General features: G+C 37.7%; 1 protein-coding gene across 3 annotated transcripts in view; it reads right to left on the bottom strand.

The window, feature by feature from the left end:
• Positions 1-16,504, bottom strand: part of zmp:0000001236 (mastermind-like protein 2) — a 177,956-nt gene that overhangs the window by 8,110 nt on the left and 153,342 nt on the right. For all 3 annotated transcript variants that reach the window (XM_046293599.1, XM_046293597.1, XM_046293598.1), the window contains one exon: positions 3,101-3,286. In XM_046293599.1, coding sequence (XP_046149555.1) covers positions 3,101-3,286 — 186 coding nt within the window. The remainder of the gene's footprint in view (positions 1-3,100; positions 3,287-16,504) is intronic.

The raw sequence follows: 16,504 nt of genomic DNA on the forward strand, positions 1-16,504 counted from the left end.
TGTCTGCCTCATTTTCTGGGTTCTGCTGACTATTCGTGGCTCAGTTGGTTAAGTGACTGTTTCTCACTCCGGAGACCCGGGTTCGTAACCGGGTCCTGACAAACCTAGAGCTCAGAGTCAGATGTTAACATGATAACCTAGAGCTCAGAGTCAGATGTTAACCTAGAGCTCAGAGTCAGATGTTAACATGATAACCTAGAGCTCAGAGTCAGATGTTAACCTAGAGCTCAGAGTCAGATGTTAACCTGGAGCTCAGAGTCATTGATGTTAACATGATAACCTAGAGCTCAGAGTCATTGATGTTAACATGATAACCTAGAGTTCAGAGTCAGATGTTAACATGATAACCTAGAGCTCAGAGTCAGATGTTAACATGATAACCTAGAGCTCAGAGTCAGATGTTAACCTAGAGCTCAGAGTCAGCTGTTACTCCTACCCCCTACTTTTTCGAACATTCTGTTAAAAATCGCGCAACATTTCAGAGCCCTGCTGCTCATGCCAGGAATATAGTATATGCATGTGATTAGTATGTGTGGATAGAAAACACTCAGACATTTATAAAACTGGTTAAATCACGGCTGTGACTATAACAGAACGTGTGTTTCATCGAAAAGCGCAGGAAAATCTGATTACTGAAAATGGAAATATATATCCATCCGCCACTTCAACCCATTGATAAAGGCGAACCACAATAAATGGGGCTGAGGTTGCAATACCTACAGCTTCCACACGATGTCAACAGTCTTGTCAATTGCCTAGGCATTGTTTCTTGGTCAAACGAAGAAGAGACAAGCCATTTGTTCAAGTCTCCGACCGGATATTTTGGTTGAGATTTACCCGGACATTATTTCCAGACGGACAGCTAAAGAATATACATCGTCTCGGGATCAATTTGGTCGCTTATTAATGTGTACTAATACCTAAAGTTGCATTACAAAAGTATTTCGAAGTGTATTGTGAAAGTTTATCGTCGACTTTTTTAATTAAAAAAAATGACGTTACGTTATAAGACGCTATTTTTTTCCGTTTATCACACAGTCTTCATAGATCGATATCTAGGCTATATATGGACCGATTTAATCGAAGGAAAGACCCAATAGTGATTATGGGACATCTAGGAGTGCCAACAAAGAAGATGGTCAAAGGTAATGAATGTTTTATATTTTATTTGTGAGGTTTGTGTAGCGCCGACTATGCTAATTATTTTGTTTACGTCCCCTGCGGGTCTTTTGGGGTGTTACATGCTATCAGATAATAGCTTCTCATGCTTTCGCCGAAAAGCATTTAAAAAATCTGACTTGTTGCCTGGATTCACAACGAGTGTAGCTTTAATTCAATACCCTGCATGTGTATTTTAATGAACATTTTAGTTTTAACTAGTACTATTAGCATTTAGCGTAGCGCATTTGCATTTCCAGATGTCTAGATGGGACGCCTGCGTGTCAGGTAGGAGCAAGAGGTTAACATGATAACCTGGAGCTCAGAGTCAGATGTTAACATGATAACCTAGAGCTCAGAGTCATTGATGTTAACATGATAACCTAGAGCTCAGAGTCAGATGTTAACATGTTAACCTAGAGCTCAGAGTTGATTGTTAACCTAGAGCTCAGAGTTGATTGTTAACCTAGAGCTCAGAGTCATTGATGTTAACATGATAACCTAGAGCTCAGAGTCATTGATGTTAACATGTTAACCTAGAGTTCAGAGTCTGATGTTAACATGATAACCTAGAGCTCAGAGTTGATTGTTAACCTAGAGCTCAGAGTCAGATGTTAACCTAGAGCTCAGAGTTGATTGTTAACCTAGAGCTCAGAGTCAGATGTTAACCTAGAGCTCAGAGTCAGATGTTAACATGATAACCTAGAGCTCAGAGTCAGATGTTAACCTAGAGCTCAGAGTTGATTGTTAACCTAGAGCTCAGAGTCAGATGTTAACCTAGAGCTCAGAGTTGATTGTTAACCTAGAGCTCAGAGTCAGATGTTAACCTAGAGTTCAGAGTCAGATGTTAACATGATAACCTAGAGCTCAGAGTCAGATGTTAACATGATAACCTAGAGCTCAGAGTTGATTGTTAACCTAGAGCTCAGAGTTGATTGTTAACCTAGAGCTCAGAGTCAGATGTTAACCTAGAGCTCAGAGTCAGATGTTAACATGATAACCTAGAGCTCAGAGTCAGATGTTAACATGATAACCTAGAGCTCAGAGTTGATTGTTAACCTAGAGCTCAGAGTTGATTGTTAACCTAGAGCTCAGAGTCAGATGTTAACATGATAACCTAGAGCTCAGAGTCAGATGTTAACATGATAACCTAGAGCTCAGAGTTGATTGTTAACCTAGAGCTCAGAGTTGATTGTTAACCTAGAGCTCAGAGTCAGATGTTAACCTAGAGCTCAGAGTCAGATGTTAACCTAGAGCTCAGAGTCAGATGTTAACATGATAACCTAGAGCTCAGAGTCAGATTTTAACCTAGAGCTCAGAGTCAGATGTTAATATGATAACCTAGAGCTCAGAGTCAGATTTTAACCTAGAGCTCAGAGTCAGATGTTAACATGATAACCTAGAGCTCAGAGTCAGATGTTAACCTAGAGCTCAGAGTCAGATGTTAACATGATAACCTAGAGCTCAGAGTCAGATTTTAACCTAGAGCTCAGAGTCAGATGTTAATATGATAACCTAGAGCTCAGAGTCAGATTTTAACCTAGAGCTCAGAGTCAGATGTTAACATGATTACCTAGAGCTCAGAGTCAGATTTTAACCTAGAGCTCAGAGTCAGATGTTAACATGATAACCTAGAGCTCAGAGTCATTGATGTTAACATGATAACCTAGAGCTCAGAGTCAGATGTTAACATGATAACCTAGAGCTCAGAGTCATTGATGATAACCTAGAGCTCAGAGTCAGATGTTAACATGATAACCTAGAGCTCAGAGTCAGATGTTAACCTAGAGCTCAGAGTCAGATGTTAACATGATAACCTAGAGCTCAGAGTCAGATGTTAACCTAGAGCTCAGAGTCATTGATGATAACCTAGAGCTCAGAGTCAGATGTTAACATGATAACCTAGAGATCACAGAGTCATTGATGATAACCTAGAGCTCACAGAGTCATTGATGATGTGCTGCTGCTGGGCTAGCTGTCTCTGCATGACCTGGGTCTTCCCTGGTCCTGGGGGTTTCTGCTGGGTGTTGGAGCCAGGGGCAGGGGGACGTTGGTTGGCCTGGGCCTGGGTCTGGGCTGACATCCCCACTAGGCTGCCGTTGGTGGGCAGACGAGGCCCAGGAGGCATCTGGTTAGAGAGGAAAGCAGAGGGAAATAAGGTGATCTTTATTTCAACGTAAGTGCCTTGCTCAAGGGCACAACAGCAGGAGATAGCAGTACATGGGATCTCTATTCAATGCATTGGTTCAGTAGCCCGTTGGAGTTATTATCCAGTCAAAACAATACAATATCACAAATCTGCCACTAGAGGGCAAACATCCATAACAAACCACAAGGTTCTGGTGTGAAAATGACACCACCTCTCTGTATGGAGGCTACGGCCACTCCCCCTGAAGCAGCAACACAACAGACTTGGAGAGAGGTTCCTTTGGGAGGGGGCGAGACAGGGGAGAAAGGCTTCTTTCAAGGGGGAGCGGTTCTTTTTCAGGGAGAGAGAGGATTCTTTTAGGGGCGGCGGGGGGGGGGGGACTAGTCTTCCTCAAGGCAAAGCCGTTCCCTTGACAAATGGTTTTGACGAGGATGGAAAGAATCACTGAGACGGCGGGAACTGAACTGTGTGCCGACGAGGGAGGTTCAGTATCTCCCTGCTGCAGCATGACTACTGCTGCTTACCTCCCGCGAACAACCTCCTTCTACCCAAAACACCGGGATCAGTTCCTCCCTGTCCATGTAATCTTAGTAATTATTATCTAAAAGCCTAAACTCATCCAAGATCGGCACCACAACTACCAGTCTACCTCCCAATCCACTGATCCCCGAACAGTTCTTATCCCCTGATCGGCACCACAACTACCAGTCTACCTCCCAATCCACTGATCCCCGAACAGTTCTTATCCCCTGATCGGCACCACAACATTGTCTGCTTCCCAATCCACTGATCCCCGAACAGTTCTTATCCCCTGATCGGCACCACAACATTGTCTGCTTCCCAATCCACTGATCCCCGAACAGTTCTTATCCCCTGATCGGCACCACAACTACCAGTCTACCTCCCTATAACAAAGCATTGTCTGCTTCCCAATCCACTGATCCCCGAACAGTTCTTATCCCCTGATCGGCACCACAACTACCAGTCTACCTCCCTATAACAAAGCATTGTCTGCTTCCCAATCCACTGATCCCCGAACAGTTCTTATCCCCTGATCGGCACCACAACTACCAGTCTACCTCCCATTGTCTGCTTCCCAATCCACTGATCCCCGAACAGTTCTTATCCCCTGATCGGCACCACAACTACCAGTCTACCTCCCTATAACAAAGCATTGTCTGCTTCCCAATCCACTGATCCCCGAACAGTTCTTATCCCCTGATCGGCACCACAACTACCAGTCTACCTCCCTATAACAAAGCATTGTCTGCTTCCCAATCCACTGATCCCGAACAGTTCTTATCCCCTGATCGGCACCACAACTACCAGTCTACCTCCCTATAACAAAGCATTGTCTGCTTCCCAATCCACTGATCCCCGAACAGTTCTTATCCCCTGATCGGCACCACAACTACCAGTCTACCTCCCTATAACAAAGCATTGTCTGCTTCCCAATCCACTGATCCCCGAACAGTTCTTATCCCCTGATCGGCACCACAACTACCAGTCTACCTCCCTATAACAAAGCATTGTCTGCTTCCCAATCCACTGATCCCCGAACAGTTCTTATCCCCTGATCGGCACCACAACTACCAGTCTACCTCCCTATAACAAAGCATTGTCTGCTTCCCAATCCACTGATCCCCGAACAGTTCTTATCCCCTGATCGGCACCACAACTACCAGTCTACCTCCCTATAACAAAGCATTGTCTGCTTCCCAATCCACTGATCCCCGAACAGTTCTTATCCCCTGATCGGCACCACAACTACCAGTCTACCTCCCTATAACAAAGCATTGTCTGCTTCCCAATCCACTGATCCCCGAACAGTTCTTATCCCCTGATCGGCACCACAACTACCAGTCTACCTCCCTATAACAAAGCATTGTCTGCTTCCCAATCCACTGATCCCCGAACAGTTCTTATCCCCTGATCGGCACCACAACTACCAGTCTACCTCCCTATAACAAAGCATTGTCTGCTTCCCAATCCACTGATCCCCGAACAGTTCTTATCCCCTGATCGGCACCACAACTACCAGTCTACCTCCCATTGTCTGCTTCCCAATCCACTGATCCCCGAACAGTTCTTATCCCCTGATCGGCACCACAACTACCAGTCTACCTTCCTATAACAAAGCATTGTCTGCTTCCCAATCCACTGATCCCCGAACAGTTCTTATCCCCTGATCGGCACCACAACTACCAGTCTACCTCCCTATAACAAAGCATTGTCTGCTTCCCAATCCACTGATCCCCGAACAGTTCTTATCCCCTGATCGGCACCACAACTACCAGTCTACCTCCCTATAACAAAGCATTGTCTGCTTCCCAATCCACTGATCCCCGAACAGTTCTTATCCCCTGATCGGCACCACAACTACCAGTCTACCTCCCTATAACAAAGCATTGTCTGCTTCCCAATCCACTGATCCCCGAACAGTTCTTATCCCCTGATCGGCACCACAACTACCAGTCTACCTCCCTATAACAAAGCATTGTCTGCTTCCCAATCCACTGATCCCCGAACAGTTCTTATCCCCTGATCGGCACCACAACTACCAGTCTACCTCCCTATAACAAAGCATTGTCTGCTTCCCAATCCACTGATCCCCGAACAGTTCTTATCCCCTGATCGGCACCACAACTACCAGTCTACCTCCCTATAACAAAGCATTGTCTGCTTCCCAATCCACTGATCCCCGAACAGTTCTTATTCCAATATATACACACATATAATAATAATATATATTACCCCCGATAACAAATCCCCTGCATTGTCTGCTTCCCAATCCAGCTGATCTAGGATCAGTTTGGTTTCCCCTGATCTGGTATCCACAACTACCAGGTTCCTTATTCATTAAGATCAAAGCATTGTCTGGATCCTTCGATCCACTGATCCCTGGAATATAAAGTTCTTATTCCAATATATACATAATATAATAATAATATATATCAGCACTCCTAAACCCTGAATATAAAGTTCTTAAATGGATCCTTGATCAGCACTCCTAAACCCTGAATATCTAAATGGACCTCAGTTTGGTTTCCTAAACCCTGGAATATAGTAAATGGACTCAGAATCCCCACTTCCTAAACCATTAAATATAAAGTGAAATGGATCCTTCGATCAGCACTCCTAAACCCTGGAATATAAAGTGAAATGGATCCTCGATCAGTACTCCTAAACCCTGGAATATAAAGTGAAATGGACCTCGATCAGCACTCCTAAACCCTGGAATATAAAGTGAAATGGACCTCGATCAGCACTCCTAAACCCTGGAATATAAAGTGAAATGGACCTCGATCAGCACTCCTAAACCCTGGAATATAAAGTGAAATGGACCTCGATCAGCAATCCTAAACCCTGGAATATAAAGTGAAATGGACCTCGATCAGCACTCCTAAACCCTGGAATATAAAGTGAAATGGACCTCGATCAGCACTCCTAAACCCTGGAATATAAAGTGAAATGGACCTCGATCAGCACTCCTAAACCCTGGAATATAAAGTGAAATGGACCTCGATCAGTACTCCTAAACCCTGGAATATAAAGTGAAATGGACCTCGATCAGTACTCCTAAACCCTGGAATATAAAGTGAAATGGACCTCGATCAGCACTCCTAAACCCTGGAATATAAAGTGAAATGGATCCTCGATCAGTACTCCTAAACCCTGGAATATAAAGTGAAATGGATCCTCGATCAGCACTCCTAAACCCTGGAATATAAAGTGAAATGGACCTCGATCAGTACTCCTAAACCCTGGAATATAAAGTGAAATGGACCTCGATCAGTACTCCTAAACCCTGGAATATAAAGTGAAATGGATCCCCGATCAGCACTCCTAAACCCTGGAATATAAAGTGAAATGGACCTCGATCAGTACTCCTAAACCCTGGAATATAAAGTGAAATGGACCTCGATCAGTACTCCTAAACCCTGGAATATAAAGTGAAATGGACCTCGATCAGCACTCCTAAACCCTGGAATATAAAGTGAAATGGACCTCGATCAGCACTCCTAAACCCTGGAATATAAAGTGAAATGGACCTCGATCAGCACTCCTAAACCCTGGAATATAAAGTGAAATGGACCTCGATCAGTACTCCTAAACCCTGGAATATAAAGTGAAATGGACCTCGATCAACACTCCTAAATAAATAAAACTTCATCAGTTCCCTCATGTAGGTTGTGTTGTTGTTGTGTTGTTGTTGTGTGTTGTTGTTGTTGTGTGTTGTTGTTGTGGTGTGTTGTTGTTGTTGTGTGTTGTTGTGGTGGTGTGTTGTTGTGGTGTGTTGTTGTTGTGGTGGTGTGTTGTTGTGGTGTGTTGTTGTTGTTGTTGTTGTTGTTGTTGTTGTGGTGGTGTGTTGTTGTGGTGTGTTGTTGTGGTGGTGTGTTGTTGTGGTGTGTTGTTGTTGTGGTGGTGTGTTGTTGTGGTGTGTTGTTGTTGTTGTTGTGGTGTGTTGTTGTGGTGTGTTGTTGTGGTGGTGTGTTGTTGTGGTGTGTTGTTGTTGTTGTGGTGGTGTGTTGTTGTGGTGTGTTGTTGTTGTTGTGGTGTGTTGTTGTGGTGTGTTGTTGTTGTTGTGGTGGTGTGTTGTTGTTGTTGTGGTGTGTTGTTGTTGTGTGTTGTGTTGTTGTGGTGGTGTGTTGTTGTGGTGTGTTGTTGTGGTGTGTTGTTGTTGTGTGTTGTTGTGGTGTGTTGTTGTTGTTGTGGTGGTGTGTTGTTGTTGTTGTGGTGTGTTGTTGTTGTGTGTTGTGTTGTTGTTGTGGTGTGGTATGTTGTTGTTGTTGTGCCCATGTCTGCTACCTGGTGCACATTAGGCTGAGAGCCTTAGCAGACCTGTTAATAGTTATAAAGGAGCTGTTAATTTCTTCTTCTATTAGAGGTGGAGTGTAAACTACACACAGACTTCAATCTTTACTTGGTTCCTCCAAGTGCTTGGTTTCCTACTTTCTTCAGTACCGTGCAGCCTGCATCTTCTGGCAGTATTGAGTACCTTGTCTTCAGGCAGTATTGAGTACCTTGTCTTCAGCCCAGTATTGAGTACCTTGTCTTCAGCCCAGTATTGAGTACCTTGTCTTCAGGCAGTATTGAGTACCTTGTCTTCAGGCAGTATTGAGTACCTTGTCTTCAGGCAGTATTGAGTACATTGACTTCAGCCCAGTATTGAGTACCTTGTCTTCATGCAGTAGTGAGTACCTTGTCTTCATGCAGTAGTGAGTACCTTGTCTTCAGCCCAATATTGAGTACCTTGTCTTCAGGCAGTATTGAGTACCTCGTCTTCAGCCCAGTATTGAGTACCTTGTCTTCAGGCAGTATTGAGTACCTTGTCTTCAGTCAGTATTGAGTACCTTGTCTTCAGTCAGTATTGAGTACCTTGTCTTCAGCCCAGTATTGAGTACCTTGTCTTCAGCCCAGTATTGAGTACCTTGTCTTCAGTCAGTATTGAGTACCTTGTCTTCAGTCAGTATTGAGTACCTTGTCTTCAGCCCAGTATTGAGTACCTTGTCTTCAGCCCAGTATTGAGTACCTTGCCTTCAGGCAGTATTGAGTACCTTGTCTTCATGCAGTATTCAATAATATTTGTTTTTTAAATAGGTTTTTCACTGGTAATTTACTTATAGAATTAAAAATAATAGTACCAACAGTTTGTTTTTGATCAACCTGCTTAACTTTGATGTGAATTAGATTTAAATATTTACATAAACTGCCTTTCAGAAAGTATTCAGCCCACTGAAATCCTCAGCAATCTACACACAATACCCCATAATGACATCACAATACCCATAATGACATCACAATACCCCATAATGACATCACAATACCCCATAATGACAAAGCGAAAACAGGTTTTTATACATTTTGGAAAATGTATTACAAATAAAAACAGAAATACCTCATTTATATAAGTATTCAGACCCTTTGCTATGAGCCTCGACATTGAGCTCAGTTGCATCCTGTTTCCATTGATCATCCTTGGTAAATTCAATTGATTGGACATGATTTGGAAAGGCACAAACCTGTCTATATAAGGTCCCACAGTTGACAGTGCATCAGAGCAAAAACCAAGCCACGAGGTCGAAGGAATTGTCCGTAGAGTTCCGAGACAGGATTGTGTCGAGGCACAGATCTGGGGAAGGGTACCAAAACATTTATAAGCATTGAAGGTCCCCAAGAACACAGTGGCCTCCATCATTTTTAAATGGAAGAAGTTTGGAACCACCAAGACTCTTCCTAGAGCTGGCCGCCCAGCCAAACTGAGCAATCAGGAGAGAATGGTCTTTGTCAAAGTACTGCGTAAAGGGTCTGAATACTTATGAAAATGTCATATTTCCAAGTTTAAAAAAAAATAAAAAAATAGCAAAAATGTATAAAAACCTGTTTTTGCTTTGTCTTTATAGGTTATTGTGTGCAGATTGATGAGGGAGAAATAATGATTTAATACATTTTAGAATAAGGCTGTAACGTAACAAAATGACGAAAAATTCAAGGGGTCTGAATACTTCCCGAATGCACTGTATGTAAGTCAGAAGCCTAATGTTGTGCCCTTTTCCCCTAATCCCTACCCTTAAGGGCTCTGGTCAAAAGTCTCTATGTAGTGTATTAGGGCACCATTTAGGACACAGCCAGAATCACTAAACAGGTTCTGTTTGTGAATAAAGTACGTCGGGAAAAAGAGGCCTGATGGAGACAGAGGTGGTAGGGTAGCCTAGTGGTTAGAGTGTAGAGGCGGCAGGGTAGCCTAGTGGTTAGAGTGTAGAGGCGGCAGGGTAGCCTAGTGGTTAGAGTGTAGAGGTGGCAGGGTAGCCTAGTGGTTAGAGTGTAGATGAGGTAGGTAGCCTAGTGGTTAGAGTGTAGAGGCGGCAGGGTAGCCTAGTGGTTAGAGTGTAGAGGCGGCAGGGTAGCCTAGTGGTTAGAGTGTAGAGGCGGCAGGGTAGCCTAGTGGTTAGAGTGTAGAGGTGGCAGGGTAGCCTAGTGGTTAGAGTGTAGAGGTGGCAGGGTAGCCTAGTGGTTAGAGTGTAGAGGTGGCAGGGTAGCCTAGTGGTTAGAGTGTAGAGGTGGCAGGGTAGCCTAGTGGTTAGAGTGTAGAGGCGGCAGGATAGCCTAGTGGTTAGAGTGTAGAGGCGGCAGGGTAGCCTAGTGGTTAGAGTGTAGAGGCGGCAGGGTAGCCTAGTGGTTAGAGCGTTGGACTAGTAACCAGAAGGTTGCGAGTTCAAACCCCCGAGCTGACAAGGTACAAATCTGTCGTTCTGCCCCTGAACAGGCAGTTAACCCACTGTTCCCAGGCCGTCATTGAAAATAAGAATTTGTTCTTAACTGACTTGCCTGGTTAAATAAAGGTAAAAAAAATAAAAATACATTTGTCGGTAAACTTTCCAAATGTCAAAAATACACTAGAGAAGGTGGGATATGTTGTGTGGTCCTCCCACTGCGACTCGGGATGCAGTTCATTAGGCTACACGTGGAGTCACATGTTGATATGTTGTGTGGTCCTCCCACTGCGACTCGGGATGCAGTTCATTAGGCTACACGTGGAGTCACATGTTGATATGTTGTGTGGTCCTCCCACTGCGACTCCGGATGCAGTTCATTAGGCTACACGTGGAGTCACATGTTGATATGTTGTGTGGTCCTCCCACTGCGACTCGGGAAAGCAGTTCATTAGGCTACACGTGGAGTCACATGTTGATATGTTGTGTGGTCCTCCCACTGCGACTCGGGATGCAGTTCATCAGGCTACACGTGGAGTCACATGTTGATATGTTGTGTGGTCCTCCCACTGCGACTCGGGAAAGCAGTTCATTAGGCTACACGTGATAGAAATTATGATGAACGTGAAAGCGTGGTGAAAGGGGACTACAGAGAAAATAACCAGAAGACAAACATTCACTGTAGAGAAAAGAAGTGGAGGTCAATGTCTGGGACAGACTGCCTCTGAGATGGACAAACAAAAGCCCGAGAGGAATAGCGAAGAGAAAGTGTATGTACTCAGTTCTCAGATTTCTCAATGATGTTGTACAAAAGAACCGGTGGCAATAAAGTCACAGTCAGAGACAGAAAAAGAAGCAGAGAAGCTGTATCACGGATGTTGACATTTGGCCTAAATACAATGGCAACATAATCTAAATACTAATAAATACTACTACAACATCATCTAATAAATACTACTACATCATCTAAATACTAATGAATACTACTACAACATCATCTAAATACTAATAAATACTACTACAACATCATCTAAATACTAATAAATACTACTACAACATCATCTAAATACTACTACAACATCATTTAAATACTACTACAACATCATTTAAATACTACAACATCATCTAAATACTACTACAACATCATCTAAATACTACTACAACATCATTTAAATACTACTACAACATCATTTAAATACTACTACAACATCATTTAAATACTACAACATCATCTAAATACTACTACAACATCATCTAAATACTACTACAACATCATTTAAATACTACTACAACATCATCTAAATACTACTACATCATCTAAATACTACTACAACATCATCTAAATACTACTACAACATCATCTAAATACAACTACATCATCTATATACTACTACAACATCATCTAAATACTACTACATCATCTAAATACTACTACAACAGCATTTAAATACTACATCATCTAAATACTACTACATCATCATCTATATACATCTAAATACTACTACATCATCATCTAAATCTAAATACTACATCATCATCTATATACATCTAAATACTACTACATCATCATCTATATACATCTAAATACTATTACATCATCTATATACATCTAAATACTACTACATAATCATCTATATACATCTAAATACTATTACATCATCATCTATATACATCTACATACTACTACATCATCATCTATATACATCTAAATACTATTACATCATCATCTATATACATCTAAATACTACTACATCATCATCTATATACATCTAAATACTACTACATCATCATCTAAATACTACTACATCATCATCTATATACATCTAAATACTATTACATCATCATCTATATACATCTAAATACTACTACATCATCATCTATATACATCTAAATACTACTACATCATCATCTATATACATCTAAATACTATTACATCATCATCTATATACATCTAAATACTACTACATCATCATCTAAATACTACTACATCATCATCTAAATACTATTACATCATCATCTATATACATCTAAATACTACTACATCATCATCTATATACATCTAAATACTATTACATCATCATCTATATACATCTAAATACTACTACATCATCATCTATATACATCTAAATACTATAACAACATCATCTATATACATCTAAATACTATTACAACATCATCTATATACATCTAAATACTATTACATCATCATCTACATACATCTAAATACTATTACATCATCATCTAAATACTATTACATCATCATCTAAATACTATTACATCATCATCTATATACATCTAAATACTATTACATCATCATCTATATACATCTAAATACTATTACATCATCATCTATATACATCTAAATACTATTACATCATCATCTATATACATCTAAATACTACTACATCATCATCTATATACATCTAAATACTACTACATCATCATCTATATACATCTACATACTACTACATCATCATCTATATACATCTAAATACTACTACAACACCATCTAAATACTACAACATCATCATCTATATACATCTAAATACTACTACATCATCATCTATATACATCTAAATACTATTACATCATCATCTAAATACTATTACATCATCATCTATATACATCTAAATACTATTACATCATCATCTAAATACTATTACATCATCATCTATATACATCTAAATACTATTACATCATCATCTAAATACTATTACATCATCATCTAAATACTATTACATCATCATCTATATACATCTAAATACTATTACATCATCATCTATATACATCTAAATACTACTACATCATCATCTATATACATCTAAATACTATTACATCATCATCTATATACATCTAAATACTATTACATCATCATCTATATACATCTAAATACTATTACATCATCATCTATATACATCTAAATACTACTACATCATCATCTAAATACTATTACATCATCATCTAAATACTATTACATCATCATCTATATACATCTAAATACTATTACATCATCATCTATATACATCTAAATACTACTACATCATCATCTAAATACTACTACATCATCATCTATATACATCTAAATACTACAACATCATCATCTATATACATCTAAATACTATTACATCATCATCTATATACATCTAAATACTACTACATCATCATCTATATACATCTAAATACTACTACATCATCATCTATATACATCTAAATACTATTACATCATCATCTATATACATCTAAATACTACTACATCATCATCTAAATAAATACTATTACATCATCATCTAAATACTATTACATCATCATCTATATACATCTAAATACTACTACATCATCATCTATATACATCTAAATACTATTACATCATCATCTATATACATCTAAATACTACTACATCATCATCTATATACATCTAAATACTATAACAACATCATCATCTATATACATCTAAATACTACTATTACAACATCATCTATATACATCTAAATACTATTACATCATCATCTACATACATCTAAATACTATTACATCATCATCTAAATACTATTACATCATCATCTAAATACTATTACATCATCATCTATATACATCTAAATACTATTACATCATCATCTATATACATCTAAATACTATTACATCATCATCTATATACATCTAAATACTATTACATCATCATCTATATACATCTAAATACTATAACAACATCATCTATATACATCTAAATACTATTACAACATCATCTATATACATCTAAATACTATTACATCATCATCTACATACATCTAAATACTATTACATCATCATCTAAATACTATTACATCATCATCTAAATACTATTACATCATCATCTATATACATCTAAATACTATTACATCATCATCTATATACATCTAAATACTATTACATCATTATCTATATACATCTAAATACTATTACATCATCATCTATATACATCTAAATACTACTACATCATCATCTATATACATCTAAATACTACTACATCATCATCTATATACATCTAAATACTACTACATCATCATCTATATACATCTAAATACTACTACAACACCATCTAAATACTACAACATCATCATCTATATACATCTAAATACTACTACATCATCATCTATATACATCTAAATACTATTACATCATCATCATCTAAATACTATTACATCATCATCTATATACATCTAAATACTATTACATCATCATCTAAATACTATTACATCATCATCTATATACATCTAAATACTATTACATCATCATCTAAATACTATTACATCATCATCTATATACATCTAAATACTATTACATCATCATCTATATACATCTAAATACTATTACATCATCATCTATATACATCTAAATACTATTACATCATCATCTATATACATCTAAATACTATTACATCATCATCTATATACATCTAAATACTATTACATCATCATCTATATACATCTAAATACTACTACATCATCATCTAAATACTATTACATCATCATCTAAATACTATTACATCATCATCTATATACATCTAAATACTATTACATCATCATCTATATACATCTAAATACTATTACATCATCATCTATATACATCTAAATACTATTACATCATCATCTATATACATCTAAATACTATTACATCATCATCTAAATACTATTACATCATCATCTAAATACTATTACATCATCATCTATATACATCTAAATACTATTACATCATCATCTATATACATCTAAATACTATTACATCATCATCTAAATACTATTACATCATCATCTAAATACTATTACATCATCATCTAAATACTATTACATCATCATCTAAATACTATTACATCATCATCTAAATACTATTACATCATCATCTAAATACTATTACATCATCATCTAAATACTATTACATCATCATCTAAATACTATTACATCATCATCTAAATACTATTACATCATCATCTATATACATCTAAATACTACTACATCATCATCTATATACATCTAAATACTATTACATCATCATCTAAATACTATTACATCATCATCTATATACATCTAAATACTATTACATCATCATCTATATACATCTAAATACTATTACATCATCATCCGTATACATCTAAATACTATTACATCATCATCTAAATACTATTACATCATCATCTATATACATCTAAATACTATTACATCATCATCTAAATACTATTACATCATCATCTATATACATCTAAATACTATTACATCATCATCTATATACATCTAAATACTATTACATCATCATCTATATACATCTAAATACTATTACATCATCATCTATATACATCTAAATACTACTACATCATCATCTATATACATCTAAATACTACTACATCATCATCTATATACATCTAAATACTACTACATCATCATCTATATACATCTAAATACTACTACAACACCATCTAAATACTACAACATCATCATCTATATACATCTAAATACTACTACATCATCATCTATATACATCTAAATACTATTACATCATCATCTAAATACTATTACATCATCATCTATATACATCTAAATACTATTACATCATCATCTATATACATCTAAATACTACTACATCATCATCTATATACATCTAAATACTATTACATCATCATCTATATACATCTAAATACTACTACATCATCATCTAAATACTATTACATCATCATCTAAATACTATTACATCATCATCTATATACATCTAAATACTACTACATCATCATCTATATACATCTAAATACTATTACATCATCTAAATACTATTACATCATCATCTATATACATCTAAATACTATTACATCATCATCTAAATACTATTACATAATCATCTATATACATCTAAATACTATTACATCATCATCTAAATACTATTACATCATCATCTAAATACTATTACATCATCATCTATATACATCTAAATACTATTACATCATCATCTATATACATCT

The sequence above is a fragment of the Oncorhynchus gorbuscha genome, linkage group LG13 (assembly GCF_021184085.1).
Source record: "Oncorhynchus gorbuscha isolate QuinsamMale2020 ecotype Even-year linkage group LG13, OgorEven_v1.0, whole genome shotgun sequence".
In the NCBI taxonomy this organism is placed as follows: domain Eukaryota; kingdom Metazoa; phylum Chordata; class Actinopteri; order Salmoniformes; family Salmonidae; genus Oncorhynchus; species Oncorhynchus gorbuscha.